Source organism: Stenella coeruleoalba (genome assembly GCF_951394435.1).
Source record: "Stenella coeruleoalba genome assembly, chromosome: 14".
NCBI lineage: Eukaryota > Metazoa > Chordata > Mammalia > Artiodactyla > Delphinidae > Stenella > Stenella coeruleoalba.
Window position 1 is genome coordinate 66,252,088 of NC_137160.1, and position 15,402 is coordinate 66,267,489.

The window sequence follows — 15,402 nt, forward strand, 5'->3', positions numbered from 1 at the left end:
AGTGTGATTAAGGACCTGAGGCCTCACAGGTGTATAACTGCCAGGTGAGGAGAGGCAAGGATTCTAGGGGACCTTCTGCCCTATGTGATCTGTTAAGGCTCACAGATCCCTGCCCTTCTCTGGGCCTCAGTGTTTCCTCTGTTCAATGCAGGGAGAGAAGATTCCAGGATCCCATGGGTAGGTGGTGAGGAGATGGCATCACTTTTTCCTTTGGTCTCCTCACCTGACATGGGAAAGAAGGTTCCCTGAGCCTGGCCCATCCCCATCCAAACCCCAGGCTCGGGTTAGTCTCCCGCCATGGGTCCAGGAGACTCAGAGAGAAAGACCATGTATGCAAACAGAATGGAGAATAAGCCAGAGGAAGCACCCCCAGTCCTCCTCAACTCCAACCGTTCCTCGGAGGAGGTGGGCCTGTTAGAAGCATGGCCTCATTGTTTACCCAACCCAGAGCAAATGTGCAAATCCTTGCTGTGTACCTTCAGGCATGTCACCTAACCTTGACCCTCAGGCTCCTCTCATTCTCTGTGCATGGGTTCTAAGGTTGGGCTGAAGTCCACTGCACCCCTGCCATCAATCCTTCTGCCCCAGGACAGCTCACGGTCTGTTTCTTCTGCCTTCTGCCAAGGCCTGGCCTAGGGCTCTGCAACATGGCAGCCCTGCTGGCGGAGGACAGCGTCTCACTTGGGTCGAGGGCAGAGTGAATCAGCCTGACTTCTCAGGTTCAAGTCTGGATGGTATTATTTGTTTAGGGACATGGCCACTAGATGGTATCAGGACTATATTCTGGAATCTTCTGAGAACTGGGCAAGGAGGACCCTATTCCTGGGAGTTAGGCTCTTCCCAGAGGATTCTGTAATATTCCCAACACAGATGAGGCTTGGACAAAAGTCTAGGAAACCAAGGAAGGTTTCCTAGTGAAGGAGAGGAAAATCAAGAAGGCACCAAGAAATCATGGTCCAAACCCTGGGCAGTGTGGGGAGGGAGGTGGGGTACTCATCTGGCAGCCCATCTCTGACCTGCACCTCTGGGAGCCCAGGAAGGAAGGGAGGAATATTCACTCAGGGTGTACCATGTGCCAGGCATTATGAGGAGACTTTTTTTCTTACATTTTTATCAGTGAGTCCTGTTTTTTTGTTTGTTTGTTTTGGGTTTTTTTGGCTGTGCCACATGGCTTGTGGGATCTTAGTTCCCCGACCTGGGATCGAACCCCAGCTCCCCAGCAGTGAAAGCGCCGAGTCCTAACCACTGGACAGCCAGGAAATTCCCATCTCAGTGAGTCCTCTTAATAGTTCATTGAGGAAAGAATTATCGGCCATTTTACAGAGGAGGAAACTGAAGGAATATGACGAATGTCACACAGCAAAGTAGAACTGTATTTTGTGCTTCCGAGTCCTGGAGGATGAGCTAGAAGTTGGGTGACCAAATAAAATGCAGGATGCTCAGTTAAATCTGAATTTTACATAAACAATGAATGGTACATATTTATACAAAAAATTATTTGTCATTTATCTGAAATACAAATTTAACATGGTGACTTTTATTTTTTGCTAATCAAGAAATCCTAGATACAAGGGATGCCCATGGCCAGGACTGTGAGGTCTAGGAGAGAAGTTTGAGTGACACCATGACCCCCTCTCAGGTGTTGGGGAGGAGGCCCAGGCACCAAGGTCAACAATTGCCTGCCACCTGCTACCTGGCCACCAGGGGGCAGCCGAAGTTTGCACAGCTCCTGCTTGGGTGACTGGAAACTTTCCCAGGGCCTGGGAGCAACAAAGACCTAAAAGGACCAAGATCCTCAGACTCTCATTTTCCCCCACCCTGCACCTCATCTGTCACCTTGGCTCCCACACCCCAGGAAATCGCTCCACCCTTTGTCCATCCACGATCAGGCCAGAAACCCGGGAATTATTTTTTTTTCTCAAGACTAGATATAATTTGAATACAAAAAAGGTTAAAAGTCTTAAGTGTTTCCCTGCAAGAATGTTTACATATGAACACACTTGCGTAACCACCACACAGATCAAGACAGAGCCGTGCTGTCCAATTCAGAGCCCTCTAGCCTCATGTGGCTACTGAGCGCTTGAAATGTGGAATCCAAATTTAGATGCGCTGTAAATATAAAATACACACTGATTTCAAAGACTTAATATGAACAAAGAATGTAAAATAGTTCGTTAATAATTTAAAAGTATTGATTACATGCTGAAATAATATTTTGCACATGGATTACATAAAATGTATCATTAAAATTAAGCTCACCTGTTTCTTTTATTTTTTTAAACTGTGGCTAGAAAATTTTAAATTACATTCATCGCTTGCACTAGAGTTTTATTGTTCAGCACTGGTGTAGACAGATCTGACTTATTCACCTGTAAAATTGGGACTCAGGGAATTTCCTGATGATCTAGTGGTTAGGAATCCATGCTTCCACTGCAGGGAGCCCGGGGTTCAATCCCTGTTCGGGGAACTAAGATTCCGCAAACTGCATGGCATGGCCAAAAAAGAAAATACAACTCTTCGAGACTTACCTGGCTGTCCAGTGGTGTGCGGTGCGGCTCGGCCAATAAATAAATAAGATAAAACAAAATAAAATTGGGATTTGGAGAGGTGGAATCATTGGCTGATGTTTACACTGCCTAACCATGGCAGAGTAGGATGGGAAATGGGGTCAATTTGAACCCTGAGCCCGTAGTTTCCACAGTGCCTGCCCCCCCAAGTCCCCTGTCCTGAATGGGGGTGCTGCTGTGGGGTGTTGAGCAGTGTTTGGGTGCCCCAGACTCCAGCAGCATACCCCCTCCCTGCTGTGAGCCCATCCTGGGTTGCGGGAGTCAGGGAGGGGCTTCCTGGAGGAGGTGATTAAACCAACACTTGAAAGATGAGTAGGAACAAGCCCAGGTGAAGAAGAGGGAAGTATTTTAGGTAAAGGGAACAGCATGTGCAAAGGCCCTAAGAGGGCCTGGTGATTGAAGAAATGAAAGTAGTTCTGTGTGGCTGGAGCAGAGAAGTGGGGATCTGGTGAGGTCAGCCAGGCCCAGATTCTGCAGGTCATGAAAAGCTTCAACTTGAAGGCCAGAGAGGGTCAGGGGACTGACCTGGCCAGGCTTGTGTGTGGTTGTGTGCGGTTTTTTTTTTTGGTCGTGCCCTTTCGGGATCTTAGTTCCCCAACTAGGGATTGAACCCTGGCCTGGGCAGTGAAAGTGCCAAGTCCTAACTAATGGAGACCCCCCCAACCCCCAGCCTGGGGAATTCCAGTCTTGTGTTTTAGAAAGATTAGGCCTGCTGCCATTTGGAGAATCCTTATTCTAAGAGAGAAAATGAAAGCCAGAGAGGCAAAGGGCTTTTCAGCATCACACAGTGAGTGTGACCAGGCAGGTACCAGAAGGGACGGGAAAGGCACAAAGACAGCCTTCCTTGTTGAGGAGTTTCCCTAGGAGGCACTGGCTTTAGATGCCCACTAGGTGACAGCAGTGGAGGGACCAAAATCGGGGGCTTCTGGGAGGGTCCTCTCTGCTGTCCCACAGGCCTTTCTGCTCCCATCTCTCTGGTCTGGGAGTGAGAGGGCTCCTCCCTGGGCCCTCTCGTCCAGATCCCAGACCAACAAGGAGAGCCTTGGTGTCAAGAAGCTCAAGGTCTGGTCCTAGCTCTAACTCCCCTCTGCTGCTGTCCTTGGGCAAATTCACATATAAAACAGTGCTTGAGGGCTTCCCTGATGGTGCAGTGGTTAGGAACCCGCCTGCCAATGCAGGGCACACGGGTTTGAGCCCTGGTCCAGGAGGATCCCACATGCTGCAAAGCAACTAAGCCCATGCGCCACAACTACTGAGCCTGCACTCTAGAGCCCGTAAGCCACAACTACTGAGCCCGCGTGCCATAACTGCCGAAGCCCGTTCGCCTAGAGCCTGTGCTCTGCAACAAGAGAAGCCACCACAATGAGAAGCCCGTGCACCTCAACAAAGAGCAGCCCCCGCTCACTGCAGCTAGATAAAGCCAGCACACAGCAACAGAGACCCAACACAGCCAAAATTTTTAGATAAATAAATAAATAAATAAAACAGTGCTTGAAAACTTGGGTTCTTGGCTGGAAAAATGGAGGTTTATCACTTAGTCTACCAAGGGCCAAATGCTTCTGTCAGACCTCCCTCTGGGCCTCTTGACCTGCCCTCTTCATCCTGTTGAGTGAGTTAGACTCCCAGGGCCTCCCCAGGCCCCAAGGGCCAGGCCAGTTCCAAAACGGAAGGCGGTAATGTGAGCTAAGTTCTCTGAGTTACAGCCAACAAACAACCCAGGTTTCAACCTCAGCCAAAAAGCCCTGGGTGGGATGGAAGGGTGGGTAATCAGCAGAGCCTCCCTGTGTCTCCAGTGTGAAGTGGGGTGAAGAGTTGCTGCCCTGCTTCTCCTCACCCCACTGCTGGGTAGGGTTACCAGGTATAATAGGTAAAAACACAAGACACCCAGTTAAATTAGAATGTCAGATAACCAAAAAAAATAACTGCAGTGTTTGGGGCACATACTTACACTAAAAATGATTCCCTGATTTCTAAAATTCATATTTAACTGGGCATCTACAATTTATTAGGCAATTCTACCACTTGGGCTTGGTGAGAATATAAATGTCAAGCGCATTCTGAACGGGAAGGATGTGAATCTTGCACTCAGCATCATTCTCTCAAACCCCAAGGCCTGTTGTGGCCCCCATGTCTAGCTAGACAGGGCTCTCAGGGCCCATTCTACCCCCTTGTTGCTGTCGGGTTTCCCTACAGTTCTGGAGATGGGGTCTCATGCTGCATGAAGGACTCATTTGGGCTATTTGCAGCCTATTGTGAGGTTTTCCCCTCAGTGAGCTCCTTTTCCATTCTCTGATCCTCACCACACCCCCTGAGAAGTAAGAAAGGTGAGTAAGTAGGGAGGCATGAGCATTCCAATCAGTAGATGATGTCATGGGTATTCAGCCAAGGTAAGTGATTTGCCCAAAGCTGCCCAGTGAGGGGAAGTGGAACCAGGGGTTGAACCCAGGGTGTGGATAAGGATCTGCTGAGGCTCTTAGGACCCTACTAGCAGGCTGGAGTCAGTTGGGGGAATGGAAAGAGCCCACATTCTGCAGCTTAAGAACTGGGCAACAAATCAATCACATTGCAATTCTGCCTGGCTCCTGCCTTCAAATCCCCTCCTAAATGGAGATCTCACTTGTCAAAGGCTATTATATGTCAGTCCCTAAACACTTTATATACACTCACATTAATCCTCATGGCATAGGTACTATTCTTATCTCCATTTTACCAATGAGGGCAAAAGAGGCAAAAAGACTTACCCAAGATGACAGAGAAAGTAAGGGAAAAGCTAGGACTCCAATCTGGGTCTGGCTTGGGCTTATTATATTCCACTACACTGCTTTCCCCAGGTATTGGATACACCTGGAAATTCTAGGTAGAAAAATCAATCTATAAACAATGACAGTTTTGTTTCTTCCTTTCCAAACTTGATAATTTGTATTTCTTTTTCTTGTGTTATTGCATTGGCTGGGACTTTCAGTACCATTAATAGTAGCCACTCATGACATGTTCCTGAGTGCTTCTGTGTTAGTTATGTATTGCTGTGTAATAAATATCCCCAAACTTAGTGTCTCAAAACAACAAACATTTATTATCTCACATAATTTCTGAAGGTTAGAAATTCAAGAGTAGCTTATTAATTGAGTGGTTCTGGCTCAGGGTCTCACCAGGTTACAGCAAAAATGTCTGCCAATTTCTTCAAAGAAAATATGCAAATGGCCAATAAGCACATGAAAAGATGTTCAACATCATTAGCCATCAGGGAAATAAAAACAAAAACTGCAATGTGGTACCACTTCACACCCACTAGGATGGCAAGGACGTGGAGAAATCAGAATTCTCATACACTGCTGGTGAGAATGTGAAATGGTGCAGCCACTTTGGAAACAGTCTGGCAGTTCCTCAAATGGTTAGAGTCATCACATGACCCAGCAATTCCACTCTTAGGTATGTGCCCAAGAGAAATGAAAACATATGTCCACAGAAAAACTTTTACATGAATGTTTATAGAAGCATTATTCATCATAGCTAAAAAGTGGAAACAGTACAAATGTCCATCAGCTTGAACAATGGATAAACAAAATGTGGTCTATCCATACAATGGAATATTATCCAGTCATAAAAAGGAATGAAGTACTGATACATGTTACAACACAGATGAACCTTGAAAACATGATGCTAAGAGAAAGAAGCTAGTCACAAACAGCCATATATTGCATGATCCCTTTTATATGACATGTACAGAATAGACGACTCTATAGAGACATAGAGTAGATGAGTGGCTACTTGGGGCTGGGGGAGGGAGGAAGATGGAATGACTGTTACTGGTTATAGGATCTCTTTTTGGAATGATCAAAACGTTTGGAATTAGGTAGTGGTGATGGTTGTACAACTATGAATGTACTTAAAGCCATTAAATTGTATGCTTTAAATGGGTGGATTATATGGCATGTGAATTATATCTCAATAAACTGTTACCAAAAAAAGAAAAAGGTCAGGTGGGGGTGTACTCATCCTAAGGCTTAACTAGGGCTTAAGGATCTGCTTCCAAGTGATTCGCTCATATGGCTATTGACAGGAGGCCTCAGTTCCTCACCATGTAGGCCTCTTCATTAATGTCCTCATGACATGTCACCCACCTCCCCAGAGAGAGTGGTCCAGGAGAGAGCAAGGAGGGAGCCATAATGTCTTTTGTGACTTAGTCTAGGAAGTAATGTCACTTCTGCCACATTTTGTTAGAGGCAAGTGACTAGGTACAGCTCACACCGGAGGGGTGGGGTGGTAGGCTCCACCACGTGAAGGGAAGAGTATCAAAGAAACTGCACATCTTCAAACCACCACAGTTTCTAATGTTGCTTGATTAGGTAGAATGGCTTCCATAGTGTCTCTGAGTCCCCATCTCTCCCCTCTCTCTTTTATTCATATTTTCCTAAGTTGTTGATTAAAAAACTAAAAATAGAGTTGCCATATGATCCAGCAATTCCACTCCTGGGCTTATATCTGGAGGGAACTCTAACTCAAAAAGATACATGTACCCCAATGTTCATAGCAGCAATATTTACAATAGCCAAGACATGGAAGCAACCTAAATGTCCATGGACATAAATCCCTTGCACTTCTAACTCCGTCATGGTGGCAGCTTCCTAGAGGACACAACCGACACCCAGGCCCCGGCTCCTTCGAACTGCCAGACCCCTTACCCCCAGGGATGCCTTCCATCTCCATCCTGCGACACTAGCATCCTCTGTGCCCCCTCCCCTCCTCTCTCTGTCCAGGGCCTTGCCCTGTGTCTGGCACATAGTAGACTCTCAGTTACTATTTGTTTTTGAACGAATACAGAATGCTCTGGAGCTAGGCACTGCCTGCACCATTCTCCTGGCACAGAGAGCTTCAGAGAGCCCTCCAGGTGGGGCCAGGAGGCCAGCTCCACCGGGCAGAGGGAGGGTGCCCTCCAGGCAGTGGCGAGGAAGGCCGTGTGGTGGAGAGGCTCTTGTGGAGCTGAGAATCTCCCAGAGCCAGGGGAGGCCCTCCCCACAGGCCAGAGGACATCTGACCTGGCTTCTCCCCAATCCACTAAGTGACTATGGGCAAGTCACCTCTCTTCTGGGGCTTCACTCCATCCATCTCGACAATGGGATGAGAAGCCCTGCCTTGCCTGTCTCCCCAGGGAGGGGCAGGGGTTGTGAGCATCAGATGAGATCATGGCTGGGAAAATGTGAACAGGAAAGAGTGGGGTTCGCTGGGTCCTAGGCCTGGGGTCAGGGTGTGGAGGGGGAGAGGGACAGAGAAGGGAGGAAGAGAAAAGATTAGGAGAGAGGGAGACACACGTGCACGCGCGCGCGCACACACACGAACAAAGAACAGAAAAATGCGAGAGACAGAGAAAGAGGGAACGAGTGAGAGAGAGAGAGACGATAAAAGGGGGGCTTCAGTGAAAAACTGTAAAGAGAGACAGAGGAGAGAAAGATAGAGAAAGAAATGGAGAGAGAAAATAAGATGGGGAGTTAGAGACAGAGAGAAAGATGGAAGAGGGGGATGGAGGAGACAGAAAGAAATGAGAATCAGTGTCAGAGAGGGAAAGCGACTAACAGCCAGAGAGGGATGGGTGAGGAGACAGGAGACAAAGGGTTATGGGGCCGGATGGAGACAGACAGGGAGAAACAATCTGACAGGGAAGGAGTGAGAAGGGAACGCCTTCTCCCATGGACCCTGACCCTGCACTCCCCACTGTCACCCACTGTGCACCCTGCCCCACCCCAGACGGGTGCGGACCCAGAGAAAAGCCTCGGCCCCTCTGTCTGTAGGGCTCAGCTGGCCCTGTCCTGTCCTGCTGGTTTGGATCCCGACATCCTCCGTTCTGAGGCCGCTGAGGGGCACCCCACTGGGAGGCAGGGCTCTGGAGCCTGTCCTGTAGGCTCACTGACGTGGCCACTGGTTAATCTGAAGGGAAAACCCAGTGACACCCTCCCCTGAGGCCCGGGCAGGCCCCAGCCTGCCTCCCTTTGGGGCCCAGGCAGGAAGAGACCTCAAAGGTCAGCTCCACTGTACCCCTCACTGTACAGAGGAGGAAACCGTGCTCCGAGAAAGGCAGGGACAAACCTGCAGTCACACAGCCAGGCAGTGGCCTAACCAGGACTCGCTGTCACAGATGCTATGGCCCCCAAACCTTTGAGACTTGCTTTCTTCTGCGTAAATTGCTTCCTGCCCAGGGGTGTCCTGAGCCGTAACAGTGTTTCGAATGCCAGGCACTGTGCTGAGAGTCCTGTGAAGTGGCTGCTGTGAGTATGCCCATTATACAGATGAAGAGACTGAGGCTCAGAGAAGTTGAGACTTCTAGGCCTGAAGTCACACTGTGCCAGGACCCAAGCTAGGTCCATCCGACCTTGAAAGTTGGGTTCCTGCTGTGGTACCTCCCAGCCTCCCTGGGTTGTTCACCAGCAGGAAAGGGCCCTGTAATATGGAAAAGGAGGGCAGAGGTGGGAAGTTGAGTTGTAAGTACCCAGCTTCCCCAGATGGTTGGAAGGTGAGTAATACATCAGCTCTGAGACACAGGAACAAGTGTCTGGGTGTAACCCCTCCCTGTTGGACAGACCACCCCTGTCTCTTGAGGTACACATGATGCCTGCTGTGTCCCCCAGGTGACTGCAGTCCAAGGATGGAGGTGGCTGCAGACACAGCCCCCTAGGCCACCTCTGCTCCTCTGGGGACCACAGTCCCTTCACGCCCAGAGCATCAGCCCTGCCCAGTGTTGCTTTCTTTTTTAAAAATTAATTAATTAATTAATTATTTTTATTTTTTGCTGTGTTGGGTCTTCGTTGCTGTGCGCGGGCTTTCTCTAGTTGCGGCGAGCGGGGGCTACTCTTCGTTGCAGTGAGCAGGCTTCTCATTGCAGTGGCTTCTTTTGTTGCGGAGCACAGGCTCTAGGTGCACAGGCTTCAGTACCTGCAGCACGCAGGCTCAGTAGTTGCAGCACGTGGGCTCTAGAGTGCAGGCTCAGTAGCTGAGGCGCACGGGCTTAGTTGCTCCACAGCATGTGGGATTTTCCTGGACCAGGGATCAAACCCGTGTCCTCTGCATTGGCAGGCAGATTCTTAACCACTGCACCACCAGGGAAGCCCCAGTGTTGCTTTCAAAGTCTGCTCTGGCTGTGTCTACACCATCTATCAGACCAGGAGGGCTGCTGCCGGGCCATGCCTGTGCTTGGAGTCCCAGGAAGTGGGGAGCCCTGGGGCACTGTCCCCTGAATATGCTGAGTGCCTTTCTTAGAACCAGGACTGGGCAGGGAGAGCATCCAGGTGGCGGGGCGGGGTGGTGGGGCGGGGTGGGGGTGGGGCGGGGTGGTGGGGCGGGGTGGTGGTGGGGCGGGGTGGGGTGGGGTGGGGTGGGGGTGGGGCGGGGGTGGGGCGGGGTGGGGGTGGGGCGGGGGTGGGGTGGGTGGGGTGGGGCGGGGGAGGTTGGGGGGTGGGGCGGGGGGGTTGGGGGGTGGGGTGGGGGTGGCGGTAGTGGGGGGGATGGATGCTCCCTTTCCCAGAAGCCTCAGAGCCTCCCGGGGGAGGGGTGTGGCCACAGAGCCCCAGCCCTGCCCTTACCTCCTTTACCCAGCTTTGGCAGAAGCCCGTGGCTTTCTGCCAGCTTCATGGAGGTGGACTTGGCGGCCATCCCTGGGATGGGGGGATGACCAGTTCTAGGAGCCTCCTCTGATCCCCCAGACCCTCTTCCCTCCCCAGGGAGATACAGATCCCCCTTCTGGCCCCTGCCCCCAGGGCCCAGGGCTTTGGCTCCTACCGTCCCCATCCAGGCGAGGCTGGTGGCAGGTGACTGGAAGGCGTGGAGAAAGGCAGGCCAAGTGGGGGCGTGGGCCCCGGCCAGTGTACTCCTCAGCCAATCAGCGGCCTGCCCAGCCGGTGGATTCAGTTACAAGCCCCAGATCACCCCATACTCCAGCCTCCTTCCTACTCCTCCCAAAGCTCCATTCATTGGCCCCGCAGCACCGGGTCGGCTGGGCTCGCTTCCGCTCAGCTACAGAGCTGCTGCCTCGTGGGCCCACCAGGGTAGGATTCCCGGGGGCTTTGTCTGACTGGGCTGGGCCAGGGTGGAATGGGGGTTCTGGTGGTGCTCTTGGGGGTGCTGAACTTCCTGGGGGAAGCTCTGGGGGGCTCCCCTGCCCTCCACTTGCACAGCACCTCCTGCCACTTGGCCAGACCCATCTCTGGCAGCCCTTTGGGGTTCCTTAGCTTCTTGGGCAAGGATGCCCAGGGACTAGCCCTGTTCCATGCCCACTGGGATGGGCACGGGAGGCTGCAGGTGTGCAGCCGGCAGGATGAGCCAGAGCTCACTACAGCCTTCAGTACCCTCTGTGCTGGTGAGATCACCCGGGACTCCTTCATCCACACCCCTGGACCTGAGCTGCAGAGAGCCCTGGCCACCCTTAAGCGTCAGTGGGAGGCCTGCAGAGGGCCTGCCGAGAGTCCAGCAGAGACCAGGGAGAAGCGAGCAGCAGGGCAGAGTGGAGCGCCTGGCATGGGGAACCAGCGGGTGAAGAGAGGCTGGACCATGCCTGGCACACTGTGGTGTGGAGTTGGGGATTCTGCCGGGAACACCTCGGAGCTGGGTGAGCCATCGGTGTGTGAACAGGGGGGCTGGTGCGGGGGGAAATGCAGCCTTTAGCCCTGGTACCCACTCTCCCAGGCTGTGTGTCCTGAGGAAGTGACTTAACCACTCTGACCCTCAATTTCCTTATCTGTAAAATGGGGTGACCATAAATCTCATCATGGGATGCTTGAATGTGGTTATAGATGGGAAAGGTCCTACTCACACCTGGGAGGCTTCATTAATTACCATCTGAGGAAGGAGGCTGGCTGGGGTGGATCCAGGGTCGGCTGAGCCAAAAAAACATTACCCGAGAGGAGGTTTTATGGGCACAGGGTGCCCAGTGGAGGGGACGCCGAGTGGGAGGGGAGGCCTGGGTTCAAATCCCAGCTCAGCCCTTCCGAGCTGAACGAGTCACCTCCCCTCTCTGAATCTGTTTCCTCACCTGTACAATAAATGTGACACCTCCTTCCCAGGGCTGCTGTGTGCTTGGGTGTGGGAAGTGCCAGGCATTTGGGAGATGCTCAGTAAAGGGCATCATTGCTCAGGTGGTGAAAAACATGCATGGCTTTTTTGCACTCTCGGTACAGCTGTCAGTGCATACACGTGGAGGGCTGGGAGGAGGACTTGGCACTTGAGTTGGAGCAGGCTGGCATCCTGACAATGCCTCATTGTGCCAGCGAGATTGCACCCTGCTGTTTACCATTCCATTCCACACACATTCATAACTTTGGAGTTTCACTTGTGGTGTGAGCCCGAGAACTCTGGAGGCAGACACCAGTTCACCTGAGGAAGATATTTCCGTGGGCAAGGGTTCCTGGGTGGGCTGCCTGGCACTTGGAATTGCCCAACAGAGGCTGTACCTGGGTGTTCTCTTCAAGCTTTGGAACTGTGAGTCCCACAGGGAGAGGCCTGAGGCAACCCAGGTCATCTGTATCAGGGCTGGGATGAGAATGAGGTCTCTGCTCCCAACACCACGCGGGCATAGCCGGCATGGGGTGCCCACGACCCTGCTGACCTGGTGCCCCCTCCGCTCCCTGCAGGGGTCTTCCAGGGCCCCGATCTCTGCTGCCAGGAACACGACCGCTGCCCACAGACTGTCTCACCCTTCCAGTACAACTATGGCATCCGAAACTACCGACTCCACACCATCTCCCACTGCAACTGTGATGCCAGGTTGGTGGTGGGCAGGGAGGGCTGGGAACTTGGGGTGGGATTATCCACCGGGATTACCTGGTGCAGAGTCTGGGATTCCAGAGAATCCTAAAGGATCAGCCAGCCGGAGTCCACTGTGCAGTGGGAAAGCTGAGGCCTAACAGGAGAGGGAACACTTGGACCCCAAATCACCTGGCTGGTAGTGACCAGGTGGTCTGGGAGAGGAGCCAGTAGCTCTCTGTGGTCCAGGGACCTGAGTGCTGGCTCTGGGACAGGTTCCAGCAGTGCCTGCATAACCAGCGGGACTCCATCTCTGACATCGTGGGCGTGGCCTTCTTCAACGTGCTGGCGATCCCCTGTTTCGTCCTGGAGGACCAGGAGGCCTGTGTGGAGTGGTACTGGTGGGGCGGGTATGTGGCTGCCCCTTTCAAGCCCCTTCCCAGCCAGTGGGGAGCTCTGGCTCCAAACCTGGGAGGGAAGCCTTTCTGTATGTCTGTCCTCCAGGGAATGATGCCTCGTCCTCCCTGTCTTCTCCTCAGGGTTGGGCCCAGGATGCAGATGCTCCCTGGGTGCCCTGCAGGACCCAGTGGGATGTGGGGTGAGGGGTGGGACTGGCAGAGCCCTGATCTCCATGGAGATGAACCTGGGGACTTCTGGGAGGGGGGATTCTGGGTTACCAATTGCCACCATGTGCTACCTCCCAGGTGTAGAACATATGGCTCTGTATCCCTCGCCCGTCTCCAGCCCAGGACCTTCTACAATGCCTCCTGGAGCTCCCTTGCCATTCCCCTGACTCTCAGTCCTCAGAACCCAGCACCCAGCAAGCCTCGGTGGATTCAGCACCCTCAGAAGTGGCCAGCACAGCAGAAAGAGTCCGAGTACCCCAGCCAAGCCAATGCCACAGCCCTCCAGGCCCCTGTGGCCTCCCCTGGGCCTGATGTGGCCTCCATAGTCCAGCTGGAGGTCACTGATTCAGGCCTCCAGGGACTATGGCGTGGCCTAAAACCTCAAGGTGAGCTCAGAACCTAACCTTGGGGGCTCCTGTTGTAAGGAGGTGTCCCTGACTCTGTTCAGGGTGGGGGGCCCCTGTGTTGCTTCCTTTCCTGCTCTGAGCTCCTTCTGGGGTCTCCCAACTTCTCTCGTGCTACAGCCAGAGGGATTTTTGTAAGCTCCAAACTTGTCCATGGCACTCCTCGCTGAGGCCCCACCATGATGTCCCAACACCCAGGGGTTGTCGAGTCTGGTCCTGCAGATCCTACTCCCCAGTCGAAACTCCAGTTCCACAAACTTCATTTGGTTCTTCTAAAGCCACTTGCTCTCTCCCACTGCTGGGCCTTTGCACATGCTCTTCTTGCTGCCTGGAGAATTCTCCCTGACTCTTCCCCTCTTCCAGCCTCAGCTTAGGAGCCTCTGCCTCCAGGAAACCTTTTCTGACCACTCTCGACTCTCTGGGCTTCCCCATAGCAGCACTGCTGTGTGTGTGTGTGTGCACGTGCACGCGTCTCCTATGTGTGAGGCACTCTGAAGGCACAAAGGGCATGAGATCGAGGGACACTGTATGTGTGGGACAGAGCATGTGTGCCGGATGGCAGTGGGCATCAGACAGGGCTCCTCTCACCACCACACCTGCCCCCAGGTGCCCGCCAGGCCTGCCGCGGCTTCCGCCGCCTGGACCAGTGTGAGCATCAGATCGGGCCCCAGAAGACCAAGTTCCAGCTGTTCAACGATGCCCGTGAACCCCTCTTCCACTGCAACTGCACGCGCCGGTGAGGCCTGCTTGGACCCTTGGGGGTGGGCTGCCTGTTGCCAGGCACTGGGAAGGGACACCTGGCTGATGAGGCCCTGCCCCAGCCTGAGTCTGCCTCTGTCCTCAGTCTGGCACGCTTCCTGAGGCTCCACAGCCCACCTGTGGGTGCCAACATACTTTGGGAGCTGCTGGGCATGACCTGCTTCAAACTGGCCCCTCCACTGGACTGTGCTGAGGGCAAAGGGTAAGTGACATCAGGGCCAGGAGGGATGGGGGACTTCCCAAGGGGTGGGTTGCCTCTGCTCCCTTTGTGCACCTGGGCTGAGAGGGTGATGGAGGGGGTCAGGGGACCTCTGAGCTCCACTGTCATCATCCCTGGGTTCGGCTCTGCAGTTGGCCCATGTAGGTTGCATCTCAACTCTGTCATTTACTTCCTATGTGACCTTGCAAGCTGAATAACCTCTCCACACCTGTTTCCTTACCTATAAAATGGAGGTAGAAGCCAAGGAAGTGGCGTGTGTGACGTACATAGGCCAAGGCCTACAGGACACATAGTGAAACACCTGCTTAACTCTTACTCCATAATCCACAATTTCATTTCAATTCTGATTCTCAAAGCTAACTCTGTTACTTTTCCTATTTCACAGGTAGGGAAACTGAGGCCCAGACTGACCCAGGTTTCTGCAGCCAGCTAGTGGCAGAACCTGGGCCTCTGGGTGCCAACCCAGGTTTATCCTGCCCCCTGCTAGGTGTAACAGCCCCCCACCCTCCCAGCCCCAGCCCTGCTCCTCTCTGGGCCTTGGTCACCCTCTCTGCAGAGTAGGGTGGGATTCTTGGCAGTTATGACCACCTGCCCCACTTTTCTCTCCTCACAGCTGTTCCAAAGACCCCAGGGCCATCAAGGTGTCAGCTCGGCACCTGCGGCAACTTCAGCAGAGGCAACTCCAGCTCCAGGGGACAGGCACAGACAACAGGCAGGCATGGACTTCAGAGCACCCAAAGGTCCCCATGTCATTCTATGACCGGTGTCTGCAGCTGACCCAGGGAGCCGGAGGACCTGAAGGACAGCAGAAATCCTGGAACCAGTGACCTCAGTTCCAGCTCTCCTGGGCACAAGACTGGACCTCGTTCCTGGCTTTGCTAGGCCCTGGGGGTCTCAGCTTCCCCTCCACGTGTTAGACTGAAGCATGGATGGGCTCTTGTGGATAGCCAGAGGGCTGCATGGGTAGGGTGGGGGGGCCAAGACCCAAATGCTGGACCACGTCTCCTGCTGCGCTGGGTGATCTTGGGCTGGTGACACAACCCCTCTGTGCTTGGATGTGGTATTCAGGAGGCTCATTCTGCTGCCCCAGGCTTGGGCCT

General features: G+C 53.1%; 1 protein-coding gene across 1 annotated transcript; it reads left to right on the plus strand.

The window, feature by feature from the left end:
- The first annotated feature begins 10,612 nt into the window (after window positions 1-10,612).
- PLA2G3 (phospholipase A2 group III) lies at window positions 10,613-15,255 on the plus strand. Its single transcript, XM_079942145.1, has 7 exons — window positions 10,613-11,160; window positions 12,182-12,314; window positions 12,569-12,703; window positions 12,998-13,305; window positions 13,930-14,059; window positions 14,168-14,284; window positions 14,916-15,255. The coding sequence occupies exons 1-7, from the start codon at window positions 10,647-10,649 to the stop codon at window positions 15,127-15,129; spliced, it is 1,551 nt and encodes a 516-aa protein (XP_079798271.1). The 5' UTR covers window positions 10,613-10,646; the 3' UTR covers window positions 15,130-15,255.
- The last annotated feature ends 147 nt before the right edge of the window (window positions 15,256-15,402 follow it).